Raw genomic sequence first — 17921 nt, forward strand, 5'->3', positions numbered from 1 at the left:
TTTGCTGATCAAGGAGCCAGCCCATTTCATCAAACTGCCCAACTAAATGCCAGGCTGTATTTTTTTGTTGGTGCATTAAGTAAACAAAAATGTGTATAGACTTGTATTTGTACTTAACTACAGAATTTACATTTTTATAAGTACTTTCACAACAAAAACGAGGTTTTTGTTGTGAAAGTACTTTTTAACAACAAAAACGAAGGAAGCCTCAACATTGAGGCTTCCTTCGTGCTTGCAGATAAAATAGTGCAGATCCAAAATTGGCAACAAATTCTAAATATGTACCTTGAAGTCTTTTGGATATTTGAAATAACCGAAAGACTTCAGTTTCTGAGATTTGAAGAATTAGGAAAATATGCACAATTAAAAAAATAATTCAGTGAAAAAGAAAAGGAGAGGAACAAAGGGAAAAAACAACCCAGTAGTATATACTTGAGTGATAGTTTTATCCACACTTAGATAAAGTGTCATTTTCTTCTTAGATAAAGTGATTTTTGAACAGAATTCAAATAGTGTAAAAAGTTCCATGAATCCTAAGTCCTTTTACTGTGCTGATGGACATTTTTGGAAATGAGCCAGAACATTTATAGCCATTTTATGGTTATTGTAACCTGTTTCGGTGAATCATAACTGCAATTCTTTCCATTCTGCTTTCTCTTGGATGCTATTGGTAGGCTTTTTCCCTCTCTTTCTTGATATAATTAAACCTACTCTTCTGTGTGTAAGAAATGAGGGAGGGGGTGCTAATCATTATAGGTCAAAAATTAAATGCATAAAGGTGTCACCCCACCTTTTTAGTATTTTGCAAAAAGTGATTAGATTTTTTGCAAAGGTCTTTTTTGATCAGGGCCATTTTTCCTTTTTTTTTTCTCTTCTCCCCTTCACATGTATGCAAATCAGTCTAGAATCCAGTACTTTACAAGGCACCTCCGTAGCCAGGTGGGAAGGAGCAGCAGTGCGTAGCACACGCTTCTTGATTAGACGGGGTTCGAGCCTGTCACCACCAAATACAAAGGATGCGGAAAGGTCAGGGAATGACCACTGCATATTCCCAGAGCAATATGGCCTTAGTTGCTAATGCTCCTAAAAACCAAATAACAAACAAACAGTACTTTACAAAGTTGCTTTGCCCCTTTTCCAAAACTCCAGTCTCTATGCCTTCCACATATGTGTACTTAATGAATTAAGTGTGTCATGTCTTGAACACATGCTGCTTAATCCCCCCCCCCCATTTCCTTACACTAAAGGTTAGTTCTACCTTGACAAGAGAGATTATGATGATCTTTGATTTGTTTGAGAAGAGGATAACTTTCTAAGCAAATTTCCTTTTTGTGGAAAAGTAGATAAAGATGAAAGATAAGATGGCATTGGTAAGCTGAAGTTTAGTATAGAAACACTTATAGCATTTCCCAGTTAGCAATCGGAACTTTTTTTGTTCTTTTCTATCTATTTGCACAGCTATTGAAGTAGTACTAATTGGGAAGATGATGTTGTTGTTGTTGTTGTTTTGGTTTTTAGGAGCATTAGCAACTAAGGCCATATTGCTCCAGGATATGCGGTGGTCATTCCTTAACCTTTCCGCATCCTCCGTATTTGGTGGTGACGGGCTCGAACCCCGGTCTAATCAAGAAGCGTGTGCTACGCACTGCTGCTCCTTCCCACCTGGCTACGGAGGCGCCCGGGAAGATGAAACTAGTAACGGTGACATTAATGCATGAACTCAGTTTTTATTTATTTTAGGCTTTGAGTGGTTGAAGCCTGCATGACTACTAAATATAGTAACGATCTTATATTCTCTCTCTCTTATGAACTCCTATGACCTTATGTGGTCATCCCAGAGTATAAACAGAATTTTATTGATTATTATTATTACTTTTTTATTGGGGAAACCTTTTGCAAACAACTTTTCTACAGAATACAATAGCTTTAAAAACAGTAGTAAAGTCACCAATGAAAAACTTCTTTATAAAGATAACTCATCTTTTAATTCTGCTTACTTGAATTCTAAGTAGAAAGTCGAAATCAGGAAAATAAAAAAGTAGTAAATAAACAGTAGTATACAATTGGTATTCAAGAATTTAACAGCCTACCATAGAAGAAATGAAGCAATCAGGAAATGAATAAATTTTAATTCAACATTTACCGCTGTGGGCTACACCCTTGATGTAAGAAATTCACTGTCTTTCGTCTTTACCAAGGCAGTGGGCCTACCACTCCTAGACCACATGAATAATGTCCAGTCTAGAATTGACTGAAGGAGCAAGTTATTTTTCCAAATTGTCACCTGCCCTTTCAATTTTTTTTTTTTTTTTTTTTTTTTATTGCAAGAACCTGGAAGGTCATATTCGGAGAACTGGAGTGAGTGTAAATCATTAATTGTTTCTATGGTTATACAAAAGTCTTGTGACAGAATGTTATATATTAAATCCTTCAGGAGTTTCCCCATGATGGTTTGCCTTTTTAATTGCTTCAGTAGAAGAATAATATTCATTTGCAATGGATTTGCCCTTCTGGAGGTAATGAATGTTGCCCTTTTTTGTCCTAGAAAACTGATACCACTCTGTATATTGTTTGATCACAAGATCATAGTAATGAATTCAAATTTCATCCATGAACACCAGTTTTCTAACAAACTTATTTGTTAGAATGGGTAAATTTCAGAAAAATAGAGAAGGAACTGGATTTGCACAGTTCATCCTCTTCATCTTCTTGATTTTGTTCAAATATTTTGGTACTGATTTTTGTGTACCAAAATTCTTTATAGACAGTATGATGAATGTGCAATTCATATGTCTTCATTGTATTATAATACAGTCCAACAAACTTTAATAATCAAGTCATGAACAGGATCCATGTTCTGGCCTACCATGACACAGTCATGATTGTCTAAATCAGTGTTTCCCAAACATTTTTAGTTGTGGAACACTTTTTATCTCACAATATATTGATGGAACACTTATATATTTACAGAACACTTACGAAACACAAGTTTAGCGGGAGCCAAAGAACTGTTTGTAGTATTTTATTACATACAACGCACTGTGCATCAGGAGCATCTTTATTTCCAACAAATGTAAAGCCGAAATTCAAATAACTAGCATCATACTTTTGTTTTAGTCTTTTATTAGTTGGTTTCTGTTTTTTTCACTTCGGATTTTTGGGAAACAAAAGGCTGCGGTTGTTCATCCTCACTTCGAAGTGTGACAGTATTGTGTTCCTTTTCATTGACCACAGTTGCAGTACTTGCTTCTTGTTTTAAAGTTCTTTTTTCAACAACAAATCCATGGTCATTTATTTTAATAATAGTATTTCAAAATATTGATGCATGTAACAAACTACTCAACTCCCAGTGAATGAATTTCAATGAAATTTTATATTTGAGCCTTTTAAAAATGTTTTTTCCATTCTAGATTTCATTAAAATCAAACAAATAGAAATCTAGCAATTATTATTGCAGTTTGTATGAATAAAATAAATTCATAGATTAAATGTAGTTTTGATGTGGTATTGTTAGTATTAGACTGTCCATGCATGCTTCACATGTATTTGTAACGTAAGACTCGTGAATGTAGTGTTGCTTGTAAAGAGATAAATATATGAAGAGAAAAGAGACTTAAAAAAAGTATATTGGAGAAGAATAATATACAGTATTATACATTTGCAATTTAACTGAATAGCTAATGTAACAGAGTCATGGCTCTTAGAGAATGTAAAACTGTACAATTTTATTGTATTCTATAAAGTTATAATCTTAGTAATTAATTGATAAGGAGAGAACTGTTTTACTTTTCACTTCTGTTAATCACAGAAAAAAAAAACCAATTCAATTAATTTATGAAAAATATCTAGTGCACCTGAATGTAACTCACTGCATACATTAACTAACTGGTTTTTATTTCAGTCTTAAATAATAAAATATATGATAGGCTAGAAATCTTTCAAATACCTTCTGTATGTGTGCAAATTAAAATAAAGAAATAAAAATTAAAGTTGTGGGATATTTGAAATTATTCACACTCCTTTGCTGAACCATAAAGGTTTCATGGAACATATTGAGAATTGCTTCATTTTAAGCACAATAGTATTTTGAAATAGGTCAGAAAACAGAAATTAATGAATTAATATTGCCAGCTTAAATTCATGACAAATGTGTAGTGAATATATAGTGTCTATGAAGAAATTGAATGCCATGAAAAAAAATAATTGCTGTTGCATACTCAAAGGTTTTATGCATTTTTATTGCAGATCTCTAGAAAGGTTCCTTTATTTGAATTGCTATCTAGCATGAAATAACTTGCATCTAATCAAATGAAAAATATCTTGCAGATTCCTTGTATTTAATGAATAATAAGAATTTTTATAAGTGGGGATTTTTATTTTTCCAGATATTGGCTTGGAACTTGTGCATTGGTCACTCACACAGTAGCAAGACTGAGATTTATTGGATGATTGTATTCTACATCAGAACGTTAGAGAAGAGAAAGTAATACTCATCATCTCGTTATAAGCAGTGATTCTTTGTGCATTAGAAGTCTCCAGATAAAGAAACTACTGGGTTGCAGTGGTCATTGTATATTGATGTGAGATCTACTTAAAGATATAAGTACAGTGAAAGCTAAAGGGAAGGGATTTTTCTTTCATAAAGGTGACAAGCTACTGGGCTTTTTATACCAACTAAGAGAGGCGCATGCTGTTCAAGGCTTATACCTAAATAGGTATCAGATGAACTAAGGCTAGCATCAGAGAAGAGCAATGCATGGGGTGAATATAAGTTATCAACGGATATAGAAATCTACAGCAAGTATAAATAGTTCACAATCAAGTCACTATGGAGGTTAGGCATGCTAAGAAAGATTGTGAGAATTCTCTGGCTAAGAATGCAAAAAAAAAAAAAAAAAAAAAGCAAAGCCATCTTTGCTTATGTTAACACTAGAAGGATATAGATGAAGTGTGGACATATTTTACTTTATTGTTATTGAAAATGTATAGTTTCACATTACATTTTTCATAAAATGTGCACGACAACGAACTATTTTGCAATAGACTGTTACTGTTAAACACACATAGGTCTGTACATAGTCATGGCTCTTAACTCCTTGTACAAATGAGCATTTAGCTTATAACTGTAGAATTTATACTTAAAGCTTGATCTTACTTGCTTTTCTGTGCACATTACTTTATTTTGTCAAATTCTAAGATCTTTGCTACACCGCATTCAATGATATGTGTAGAACATGTAGAAGAATTTGGTGCCCAAAGTTAGTATTAGTTGTGAAAAATGATGCAAGAAAGAAAGCTTATAAAGCATCAACAAAAAAAAAAAAAAAAAACCTCACATCATTTGTCTGTCTCCTCCAATAGTTTTAGTTCTTCCTTGAATCTTGAATTTATTCAAACTAAATAATGGTCCAGAAATTAAAGCTAAATAAGTCTTTTTAATAAAAAAAAAAAAAAAAAAAAACAGGCATGCAGGCCCAGTTAGGTCCATTTAGCCTAAGGTTGGCCCTAGATATGAATGGCATAACTATTGCTGATAATCTGAATAAAACCTTCACTCATGAATCTACATTCATGAGTGAAGCTTTTAGGGGGCTAGTAGCCAAATGATTTTGTGACATCTGAGAAGGTGGAAGAGAAATTGTTGAATCTAAAAATAAATAATTCACCTGTGACTAATGGGATATAATCAAGTATCTTAAAAGAAAAATCAAAAGAGGTACAGTTCTTTAGAGATTATTATGAGAGCATATATGGATTCGGGGGAGGTCCTTATAGATTTGAGGTGTACAGATATCTCTTCTATTCACAAAGGGTGAATTGAGTAATTATGGACCAGTAGACTTGACTTAGGCTCCAGGGAAAATATTGTAGTCAGTAGTTAAAGAATTAATGCAGAATAGTCTAGACAGGAATAAAGTTATATGGCAATCACTGCATGGATATTTGTTATAAATACTGGAAGTGTTCCCCCCTCCCCAATTTTGTTTGTTTCAAACAGGCTTTTGCTTAATAATTAACCTGTTAATTTAAAAAATGGGAAAAAATGGGGGGGGGTGGGTTTCCTGGGCAAGTCATAGACCAGATAGCATAATTTTATATTTCGGGTGTCATGTTGATGTTATCAGAAGAACCAGACTGCAGCTGGTCTCAAGTAGTGATCATCCCAAAAATTAGCCATAAATTTTAGATTTTACTTATTTTTTGATTAATTTAAATATTTTTATTTTATTTATTTTTTTTTTGGGAGGGATGACAATAAGCATTTTATGTAGAATTACTGCCCTCAAATAAATAAATCTGTAAGTAATATATATATTTTTCTCTCTCTAGGGGATTGTGCAGGTTTATAAAATCTAGGATTTTTATGAGAAGGTGTTATTCAAAAAATGCTACAGTAGGGAAATTATTTCAAGAACTAGTGTTAAAGCATCCAGATAAAAATTGCTTCCTGTTTGAAGACAAGAAATGGACATTTAAGGAGGTAAATATTCACACTGTTTACAAACTATATTTACTGATTGATTTTAATTTTGCCAAGTCAGTTACCAACATACAAGGTTTTAATGGTTTCTTGTGTATTAGGAAATGAATAAATTGAATATGTATAAGAGGACACCAAACAAAAATTTATCACATCGTACTTAGCATTAGTAGTGTCAAATGATCCAAGAAAGAAGCTTATACAGCATCAGTCAAAAAAAAAAAAAAAAAAATTCCTGTTTCACCTGTCCATCCCTTCCATAGCTAGTTTGTATAGTTCTTCCTTGAATTTATTCAAACTGTCCACTTCCACTACAACAAATGGAAGCTTCTTCCAGCAATAAACTGCCTGCTGGCTAAAGGTGAACTTCTACACAATCTGTTCTGCAACCATCCTTTCTCAGTTTAAATTTATGCTCCTCATGTGCATAGTCTGAGCAGGAGGAAGAATCTCATCAGCATTGAGTTTGCTCAATGCCTTAAACAGCCCAATCAGATTACCTTGCAGGCACCTAGTCTCCAGATGCTGCAATTTGGAGAACTGAAACCTTTCTTGGTAAGCGCACCCTTTTATTCCCTTCACCAATCTCATTTCCCTTTTTTGAACTCGTTTCAGTAGCTCTACAGCCTTCCCGAAGTGAGGCCTCCAGACCTGTATGCAGCACTCAAAATGTGGCCTGAACATTGCCTAGTAAAATTGCCGTATTTCATCGACAAAACTGTGAGCTGTCCTGGCAGCCTGTCTGCACTGCTCAGAAAACTTCATATCTGACTGCACAATTACCCCAGGTGCTTTTCGTTCTCCACTACCTTGAGTGTAGTACCACCACACAGTTGGTATGTTACTCTGGGATTACTGCTACCCAAATTTGATATTGACAAATGCTGTATCTTGCATTTTTCAATGTTAAACTTCAGTTGCTATTTCTTAGCCCATCTGCCTAATTTTTCTAGATCTTGTTGTAGCAGCAGCAAACCTTGAATTACACCTGATAAACCTTCATCCTTGTCATTAATAAATACAGAAAACAATAATGGGCCCAGCACTTGAACACTGTGGAACTCCACTATGAGCAGTGTCCATTGATAACCACTGTCCTCTCCCACTTAACCATCCTTCTGTCCATAGTAGTAACTTGCCCTTCCAATTTGTACAGCAGCCTTTTATCTGTGACAGTATCAAAAGCTTTCCTGAAATCCAAGTGTACATGCCATCAATTTCCTTTGTCACTGCATTATAGTATCCAGTCAAATTAGTCAGTCAAGATCTCTCATTAACGAACCCATGCTCTGATTTAAAGTATAACTGTACTCCTATCTAGATGGTCCTGCATTACTTCTTTAACCAGTGACTCCATTATTTATGACATATAACAAATTAAACATGTGTATCCTGTACTCTTGTTTGCTTACAACACTGCAGTTAGAGTATAATTTTAACTTGCCTTCTCTGTTTACAGGTATACCATCTGTGACTGAAGAAGCAAGGATTTCCACAAACAGTTGGGCACGGGATAGATGTCGGTGAGTGACAAAAAAAAGGGTGATAGCTTTGGCAGTCCTTAAGGACATCCTGTTAAAGAAGTAGTTGAATTTGCGATGTTTCAGAAAGAACGGTAATAAAGTTTAAGGAATGGTGCAAGTTGGTTCAACCAGAAATCAGCATCAGAATTGTGATCAGTAATGCATATGACATCTGGTAAATGAAAAACGATTTAAACAAGAGAACTTTGTAAACAGTTAGTCAAGGACTTCATCAGCCAGTTTCTGAGAAAACATTGTGAGAGAATTATTAACCACAGTACCGTGAAATATGCTATTTTGCAGTGTGATAAATTTTGGCATGTTTTGTATAATTCTATTGATATACATTTGTCTTGTCACCAGATTCCGATTTAATTGTATGTTATTTTTCTTTCCTTCCCACTGCCGTTTCATATTTTTCCCATTTTTTCTGTCCCGCCTTCATTCTGCAGGTCATGTTATGATATTTCAGTCCATGTGATGATATTTGTTATTCATTACACAATTTGGTATCATGTCATACATTTTAGAGTTGATTAAGAGGCACTCCCCTTTGTGTGTGTTTTTTTTTTTTTTTTTTTTTTTTAATCCTTTATTTTGTGTATTTTTCCACTTTTAGTCATTTTTTATCAGTTCTTAATTGTTTTATCATTATATTCTTTATCATTGTGTTCTGATCATTATATCCTTGGTTTGTATACTTTATTAAATATTTATTTTATTTTGAAATTTATGTTTAATTAGTGGATGCAAGAACATTTTTTATGATTCCTAATGTTCAAGGCCTTTTTTCTACTCTTTCTGAAGGCATTGTACATGTCATGGCAAAACTCATCCTATTTCTGAATGACACCAAGTTTCCCTTATTCTAATTTTGTTACTTTTATTTGTCCCATCCAGGAGTTTAAACTGAATAATTTTGTTCACAGCTCTTATGACATTGCTGTTGATCAGGAATAGCCAAGCTTAGTAAATCCTAAAGCTGCACAAAATAATCTTTCAAGATTTGAGAGATATACCTTTTAAAGTGAATTTCCTTTTTTAGATAGTCATTTCAAAGTCACAATTTAGAGTTTTATTTTTATTATATTTGCATATTCATATGAAAAATTTTCATATAATCCATCATGAAATGAAAGAAAAAAAAATTATAAATAAATAGTTTGCCCATTTTTGTACATGAATGTTTATTTCATGTACTTCATTGACAGCTTTTTAAACTGAGTGGTGTTTAAAATATATGGTAACAAATTTTAGTAAAGAAACCTTTCCTAGCTGTGAATTTTTGGCCATATCCTGAGGCAAGACATCACTGTCTGTATATTTCTTTTTTCTATAAAATTTAAGCAGTGCACAAATTTAATTCAAAATGCTAACTAGTATTAAAATCAGGGTAGTGGAGAATTGGGATAATTGTGCAGTCAGACATGAAGTTCTCTTAGCAGTGCAGATGGGCTGCTAGAACAGCTCATGGGGTTTTGTAAATGATATACAGAAATTTTGCCAGCAGGATAAGGAGATGATTATTCTATTGTATAATTTAATGGTTAGGCCACACCTTAATACTGCACACAGGTCTGGAGGCCTCATTTTAGGAATAATGTATATCTGTTGGCTTGGGTTCAGAGAAGAGCAACAAGATTAGTGGTCTTGCCAAGAAAGACTTCATTTGGAGACTAGGCATCTGCAAGGAGATATGATGGCATCCTTCCTCTTGCTCAGAATACACAATGACACGTGAGGGGGGCTTAAATTCAAATTGAGGAAGGGTGGTTGTTGCAGGATAGATTTATTGATTATTGGAGCAAACTTCCACACAGTGTTGTGCAAATGGGTAGTATGAATAAATTCAAGGAAGAACCAAACAAATTGTTAAGAGGAGAGATAACATGAAAAATTCTGTGTGATATGTATATTCCCCCCCCCTTTGGCTGATGATGTTTAAGCTTTCTTGTTTCATTTGCCACTGTTAATAATACTAATAATAAAATCATTAGATATTTGGTAGCTACTCATGAGTTTCTAAAAATTTTTTCATTGCCTGTTAAAGTAACGACAGTAATTAGGATGTGATACAGCAGCATGACCTAGAAAAATTAGGTAGGTAGTCCAAGAAGTGGCAATTGCAACTTAACATTAGCAAATGCAAGGTATTGCATATGAATAGCAGTAATCCCAGATTTCGTTCTCCACCACACTGAAGGTGCTAGAGAACAAACAAAAAAAAGACCTAGTGGTAATTGTGCAGTTAGACATGACGTTCTCTGAACGACACAGATCTGCTGCTAGGACAGCTCAGGGGGTTTTGTTAGTGATATACAGGAACTTTGCAAGCATGATAAGGAAGTAATTATTCTACTGTGTATTGCAATGGTTAGGTCACATCTTGAGAACATCATACAATTCTGGAAGCCTCATTTCAGGAAGGATGTGAATCTCTTAGAACAGGTGCAGAGAGGAGCAGCGAGATTAGTGTGGCAAGCAAAGGGGTACCTTACTAAGAAAGACTTCAGTTTCTGGAAATGAGCCACCTGCACGGGGATCTATTTGAAGTGTTGGTGTCGAATGCTTTGAATAGATTAAGTAAGCTACATGTTGCCGGCACCTTTTACTCTTGTTCAGACACCACACGTAAGGGGCTTAAATGTAAATTGAGGGAGGGTGGTTGCAGAATAGATGTGAACACATTTGCTCTCAGCCAGAGGGGTAGTTGATCATTGGAACAAACTTCCATCTAGTGTTGTGGAAGTGGGTAGTTTGAATAACTTTAAGGAAGATTAGACAAATTATTACAAGGGATGGACAGCTGATGTTGGAAGTTTTTTTATTATCTTATTTTCTTTTATTTATTTTTGCAGATGCTCCTATAAGTTTGCCAGTAACGTATAAGTTTTTTTCTGTCTGTGTTTTTTCATGTGTCAAAGAGCTGCATCTAGCTTGCAAGCTACAGTTGGACCATGTCTGCTATGTGTAGATGCGGTTTGCACTTTGTGTATTAAGCATTCTGTTGTGTAATACAAAGACATATCCCATAGTTATTTAAGCTTGTTGTTCTGTCTGTAGCTTCTCATTCATTAAAAACATTTCCACATCTTACCAATATCATAAGACACTTTTTAGCTTTTTGTGGCTAAAATAACAACACTTCATGTGCATAAGTGTTAATTTGATCTCTGTCATTACAAAAATGTGTATTTCTCTTTATCCTTATTCTTCCTGAATGGCAGTTTGTCTGAATCCTTAGGTCCTGCTCAATGGCATCAGCAAATGCCCTTACACCATCTTTGTTAAAATTTATTCCATCTTTACAGAATAGATTCCTCTACCTACTAGAGCAGGGTGCAATAAAAATCTCCCCTCCCAAAGTCTTGAAGAACCTCTGAAGTGTTCATTAATCCATGAATTTTTCAGCCTACAATCATTCCATCATACCTGGGCAGAATTGGAGACCAACTACTTCAAAGCTAATAAACCTGTTCAGTTTTTCAGCATGCCTCTACACTTACCTAGCAGGATGTCAATATGTGTGCACTTAATATCTTTAGCTCCCACATGGATAATTATCTCTTTATCCCCCTTAAACTGACAACCTATTAGTAGCTTCATCACTTTTAGCTCCCAGCAGATATACTGTGGTTCTAGTCCACTTATCCTTAAATACAAAAATTTGCATATTACTGTGATAATTACAGTCCTTCCCTCCAATAAAACTAAGTCCTTCTAAATCAGAAAAAAATATGTACTTGGCCATTCTGTCGACCTGGGGATGGATTTTCATAAAATTTTTGTATTTGGCTCTCTTAGAACAACTTGCTGAGCCTTTCCAATTTAATAAAATCGGATCAATAGAAATCTGGGATTATTCTTTTTTCTTGCCCTCCCCATACATATCACATAGGCCAGGGGTGGCCAACGAGTAGATCACGGCTTTAATTTCAGTCGATCAGGACTAATTTTAAATACAGTAATACCCCGACTTACACGAACTCGGAGTTACGCGGTTCTTGATTTTTTTTTCGTTTGGCAACACTGCCGCCCACTATCTTCAAGGTTGTTTTTCATATGCTATCGCTATATGGTGCAACGGTGGAGAGTGAGAGCGAAAGATGAACAAAATTCAACTTTGCTGCCGCATGAGCTGCACACAAGAATTTGCATTCCAACTGTCATATTTATATGTGTACGTTCGAATTCTTGCTCAACTTTTGTCGGAAATTACATCATTTCACGAAGAAAAAAACTTTCCAGGCTTTAAGGTTCCAAAGACCGATTGATAGTGTTGGTTGGCGGGAATGCAGCTGGTGACTGCAGTTAAAGCCTCTCTTAATCTAACGCTCCGAAAACCCAAGAGTTTTAAAAAATATATCTAAAATTAGCTTACCAATGATTTGGAAGTCAAATCATAAAGCTTGGGTGACAGCTTCCATTTTTGAGAACTGGTTTGGTCACCACTTCATACCCGAAGTCGAACGTTATTGCAAGTCTAAACAGATTCCATTTAAAGTGATGCTTCTTATTGACAATGCACCCGGTCACCCTCCTGCCACCCTAATTAATTTTGGCCCACGTGTGAAAGTTGTGTTTTTTGCCTCCAAACACAACCAGCTTGCTTCAACCGATGGACCAGGAAGTCATCAAAACATTCAAGGCCTACTACACGAGGCATTCATTTGTACGCCTGAATGAAGCTATGAGGCAAAATACTGAGATATCTGTTAAAGACTTTTTGGAAACAATTCAATGTTTTAGATGCTGTAAGAATCATTGAAGAATCTTGGGATGAAATTCACAAAAAAACATTGAATGGTGTCTGGAAGAAACTTTGTCGATTTTTTTTCAAAAACGAGATGAGAACAACACCAGAAACTGATCATGTCGCTCATGTGATAGAAGAAGTTGTTAATCTTGCCAGGCAATTAGATTTGGAAGTCAATGGTGATGATGTCAATGAGCTGTTGGATTCACATAGTCAGGAGCTGACAATGAATGAGCTCATAGAGATGCGTGACCAAAACGTCCCTGAAGTATCCGACACTCAGACCCAGTTCCACCAGAAAAGCACATGACAATTGCAAGCTTGACAGAAGGTCTTAGCTCAATTGAAAAGGGCTTAAAAATTTTAGAAAACATAGACTCCAACGAAGAACGCGTTATAGCTACAAAGCAAGGAATAAAAAAATTATTAGCTTGCTACGAAGAAATTCTGCGTGAAAAAAAAGGCGCTGTGTCGTCATACGAATTTGTTAGATTTTATGAAGCCATCGACATCGAAATAACTTTTTACGTAACTCATTTATTTTTTAATGCATATTTTGTATTAATATGTATAACGAACTGCAATTTTATTAAATATTTTTCTTCTAAACTAGTGTTTGTTAGTCCTTGGTCCCAATTAAACAAAATTTATATGTATTTATATGCAAAGTTGTACCCCGACTTAAGCGAATTCGACTTAAGCGATTTTCGTCGGACCCACCTATCACGTAACTTCGGGGTATTACTGTATACAGTCATCCCTCGATTTGCACTGTCTGGTATACTACCAAAATTTTTATGGTGCAGTTTGTTTTGCTACCTGCGTGTTATTTATTTTATTTTTTTTTACGAAGCTTCAAAAATAGGAATGAGCAGATTTTTTTTTTTTTTTTTTTTTTTTGCATGATTGAAGATTTCATTGAAGGAGAAACACATTTCACATAATAACATAAAATTCCAGCTGTATATTGCAAATGCAATAAGATTGAGTTTGCTACCCGTTTATAATTAGATTGCACTAACAGAAAAACCCAATAAACTGAAAAGTGCAAATTGTTTTTATTGTTTTATGGTCGTGACCTCCAGAAATAGCTTTAGAGAAATATCACAAAGATGATTCTTATAACGATATAACCAAACAGAGCAATAAATGGTGGTGTGTTTGTTCCCATTATTTTGGAAACAACTTCCTCATTCGGGAATCCTCTTCATCAATTATCCTATGTTAGCTGTTAGGACAGAATATTTTTATGGTTCACGCAACTTAGTGTTTTAATTGGTAAGCATTGCTTTTGCTGATTTAATAACTGGACAATACTTATATGTTGATTTAACACCTTTTGATTTAAAATGAATACTAGGAAAAACAGTAAACGTATCATTTTCATCAAGAGTGGGAACTAGAATACTTTTTTTGTAATGGTGAAAGAAAAATGTTGCTGTTTGATTTGCAATGCTTCTGTGGCTATACCCAAAAAAGGAAATTTAGAAAGGCACTTGAATGCACTCCATGGTAAATACCAATCGGATTTTCCGCCGAATAGTGACCTTAGAAAAAATAAATTAGAAGAACTTAAATCCAGATTATTCACGCAACAAAATTTCTTCATGACACCTAATTTACAATCTAAAGCAGTAACTGTAGCATCATTTAAAGTGAGTAATTTCTTGCAAAAAAATGCAAATCATTTTCTGATGGTCAATTCATCAAAGACACATTTTTAGAAATAACAGATTCTCTTTTGGAAAATTTTAAGAACAAAAATGAAATTAAAAGTGCCCTTCAAGATTTGCAATTATCTCGAAATACTGTGATGCGACGCATCGAAAAAAATGAGTAAAAATGTGAGCGAACAATTGCATGCTGATATTGCTAATTGTGTGGCCTTTTCTTTACAACTAGATGAATCTACAGATGTCAGTGATACAGCTCAGTTGCTCATTTTTATTCGTATGGCTTTCGATGATTCTGCCACTAGAGAAGAATTGCTGGGTATGGTTTTGTTAAAAGAAAGAACTAGAGGTCTTGATATCTTTAACTCATTCAAACATTTTATTGAAAAATTAAATTACCACTATTTAAGCTCGTATCAGTAACAACAGATGGGGCTAAAGCAATGACGGGGCATCTTAACAGATTCATTTCATTGTGCCAAAAGGATGATGAATTCCCAGATTTTTTGAGTTGCCATTGTATCATCCACCAACAAGTGTTAGCCAGCAAAAGATTAAATACTAAAAGTGTTACATTCCTTTGAAGAGATTGTCCTCTGATGGAATTCATGATTTTGAAAGTAGACTTTAAAATGCAACTCGATGAAAAAAGAACCAGATCTGATATTACACACAGATGTGAGGTGGCTGAGTCGGAGTAAATTTCTACAGAGATTTCGAAATTTGCTGAATGAAATTATAAAAATTGGTTGATCAAAGGGGAGATGATTATCAGCAGCTACAAGATACGGAGTGGTTGTGTGATCTGGCTTTTTTGGCAGATTTTACCAGTAAATTAAGTGATCTGAATTGGGAATTACAAGAAAAAAATAAAAATGTGGGTGACATGATTAGTAGTATTTCTGCATATAAATGTCAATGGCTAAGGATCTCAAAGAAAAACAATTCGCCCATTTTGCAAATATGGAAGATCATTTGCAAAAATATCCTGTTTTTGAATTTCAGAAAAATATGTTTCTGAAATTGAGAATATTGTGGACGATTTTGAAACTAGATTCAGTAATTTTAAAACAATTGCAGACATTGTTCAATATAATTCTTATACATTTAATGTTGACTTAGATATGAAACATATCTAAGTCAACATTAAATGCGATTTTTTCACACGGAGAAAATATTACTTGAAAATGAAATTATTACATTTCAAAACAATATCTTCTTAAAAGCCAGATCATCAGAAAAAGAGTTTTGGAAAAAATGTTTGCCGAGAAAAGTACCCAAATATAAAAAAATGCAGTGAACTTTTAAATTCCTTTTTTGGCATTAGCATTAGTAGAGGCATTTGATGCAAGAAAGCAAACTTATGCAGCATCAGCCAATAAAAAATAAAGTAAAATAAATAAATAAAAAATAACCACTTCCACTTCACCCCTCTGTTCGATCGAAATACCTGTCCAGCTGAGCTTTAAACTTATTTAGGCTATCAACTTCCACGACAAGAGATGGAAGTCTATTCCACCTACCAACCACCCGCTGGGCAAAGGCAAATTTCCGCACATATATATCCTACATCTGTCTTTCCTCAATTTGAATTTATGCCCTCTCAGGTGATTATTCTGAGCAAGAGGAGGAATCCCATCAGCATTGAGCATGCTCAAACCATTCAAGGCTTTATACACCTCTATCAGATCACCTCGCTGGTGCCTAGTCTCCAGACACTGTACTTCGCAAAACTTAAGCCTTTCTTCGTAAGAGCACTCCTTTGTTCCATTCACTAATCTTGTTGCCCTTCTCTGTACTCGTTCCAGCAGCTCTACATCCTTCTTGAAATGAGGCCTCCAGGCCTATATACAGTACTCTAGGTGTGGCCTGACCATTGCCTTATACAGGGGAATAATCACCTCCTTATCCCTGCTAGAAAAATTCCTATATATCATTGACAATAAACCATGAGCTACTCTTGCAGCCCATCTGCACTTCTCAGAGAACTTCATATCTGCCTGCACAACCACCCCCAGGTCCCTTTCATTCTCTACCACTGTCAATGTAGTACCACAGAGTTGATACGCTGCTCTGGGGTTGCTGTTTCCCATATGTAGTACTTTACATTTGTCAGTGTTAAACTTCATTTGCCACCTCTCAGCCAATCTGCTCAACCTTTCCAGATCCTGTTGCAGCAGCATAGTGTCAGTAGTGTCCTTGACAACCCTGCCAACCTTTGTATCGTCTGCAAACTTGGACATTAAGCTTGATATACCATCATCAATATCATTTATAAATACAGAAAACAAAGGACCCAATACTGAACCCTGAGGGACTCCACTAATAACATTAGTCCACCATGAGCAGTGTCCATTGATTACCACTCTCTGTCTTCTTCTCCTCAATCACCCCTTTATCCATAGCAGCAATTTGCCTCCAATGCCACACTGCTCCAATTTGTGCAGCAGTCTTCCATGTGCAACAGTATCAAAAGCCTTTCTAAGATCCAAGTATATAATATCAAAGTTATATTATCCAGTTATTTTGTGACTGCATCATAGTATCCAATCAAATTGGTCAGGCAAGACTTCCCCTTAACAAAACCATGCTGTGTCCGAGCTATAACTGAAGTCTTTTCTAGATGATCCTGCAGTGCTTCTTTAACCAGTGCCTTCATTAATTTTCCGGGAACAGAAGTTAAACTCACAGGTCTATAATTACTTGTGTCAGCCATTGATCCTCCTTTGTGAATTGGGGTCACATTTGCACATCTCCAGTCCATGGGTACCTCCCCTGAGTCCAAGGAAGCTCTCATAATTATGGCTAAGGGTTTGCTTACTTCCTTTGCTGCCTCCTTTAATATAACTGGATAGATCCCATCCACCCCATGTGCCTTTCTTGTGTTTATCTTCAACAATTTCTCCTCCACTTTACTCTCAGTTATTACAAGATTCTCTAGCTTACTGCCAGAGTTGAATACACCTCTGGCATTCCCCTCGCTGAATAACTCCTCATGTGTGAATTTTGATGCAAAATATTCATTTAGTTTGTTAGCTACCTGATCAGGATCATCAATAATTGACCCATCGATATCAAGTGGACCAATCTGATTCATCCCCTTCCTTCTAGAGTTTACATAAGTAAAGAACTCTTTGCTGTTTTTCTTTGCATCCTTTGCCAAAGGTTTCTCGTAATCTGCCTTTGCCTGCTTAACCTCCTTTGTGACTTGGTTACAGATCAACTTGTATCTATCAATGGCTTCTGTGTCACGTGTTAATTTATATGTATCCCATGCATTTTTCTTCTCTGCCATATGTCTCATTAGTTCATCTGACATCCATTTAGGCCTAAACCTTGAACAATATTTCTTAGTTGGTATGTAAAGCCTAGTAGCTTCCAAGATAAGTTCTTTGAATGCTTCCCATCTTGAATTTGCTGTTGGTAACATCATCAGTTGGTCCCACTGTATAGAATTTAAATACTGTCTCAGTCCATCGTAGTCGCCT

The 17921-nt window shown here is 35.2% G+C and overlaps 1 protein-coding gene across 1 annotated transcript in view; it reads left to right on the top strand.

Moving 5' to 3' along the window:
* Positions 1 to 17921, top strand: part of Fatp1 (Fatty acid transport protein 1) — a 259281-nt gene that overhangs the window by 126618 nt on the left and 114742 nt on the right. The window contains exon 2 of the mRNA XM_090371137.1: positions 6331 to 6481. Coding sequence (XP_090227263.1) covers positions 6331 to 6481 — 151 coding nt within the window. The remainder of the gene's footprint in view (positions 1 to 6330; positions 6482 to 17921) is intronic.

The sequence above is a fragment of the Mastigoproctus giganteus genome, chromosome 4 (assembly GCF_048544385.1).
Source record: "Mastigoproctus giganteus isolate SK-2022 chromosome 4, ASM4854438v1, whole genome shotgun sequence".
NCBI classification, from domain to species: domain Eukaryota; kingdom Metazoa; phylum Arthropoda; class Arachnida; order Uropygi; family Thelyphonidae; genus Mastigoproctus; species Mastigoproctus giganteus.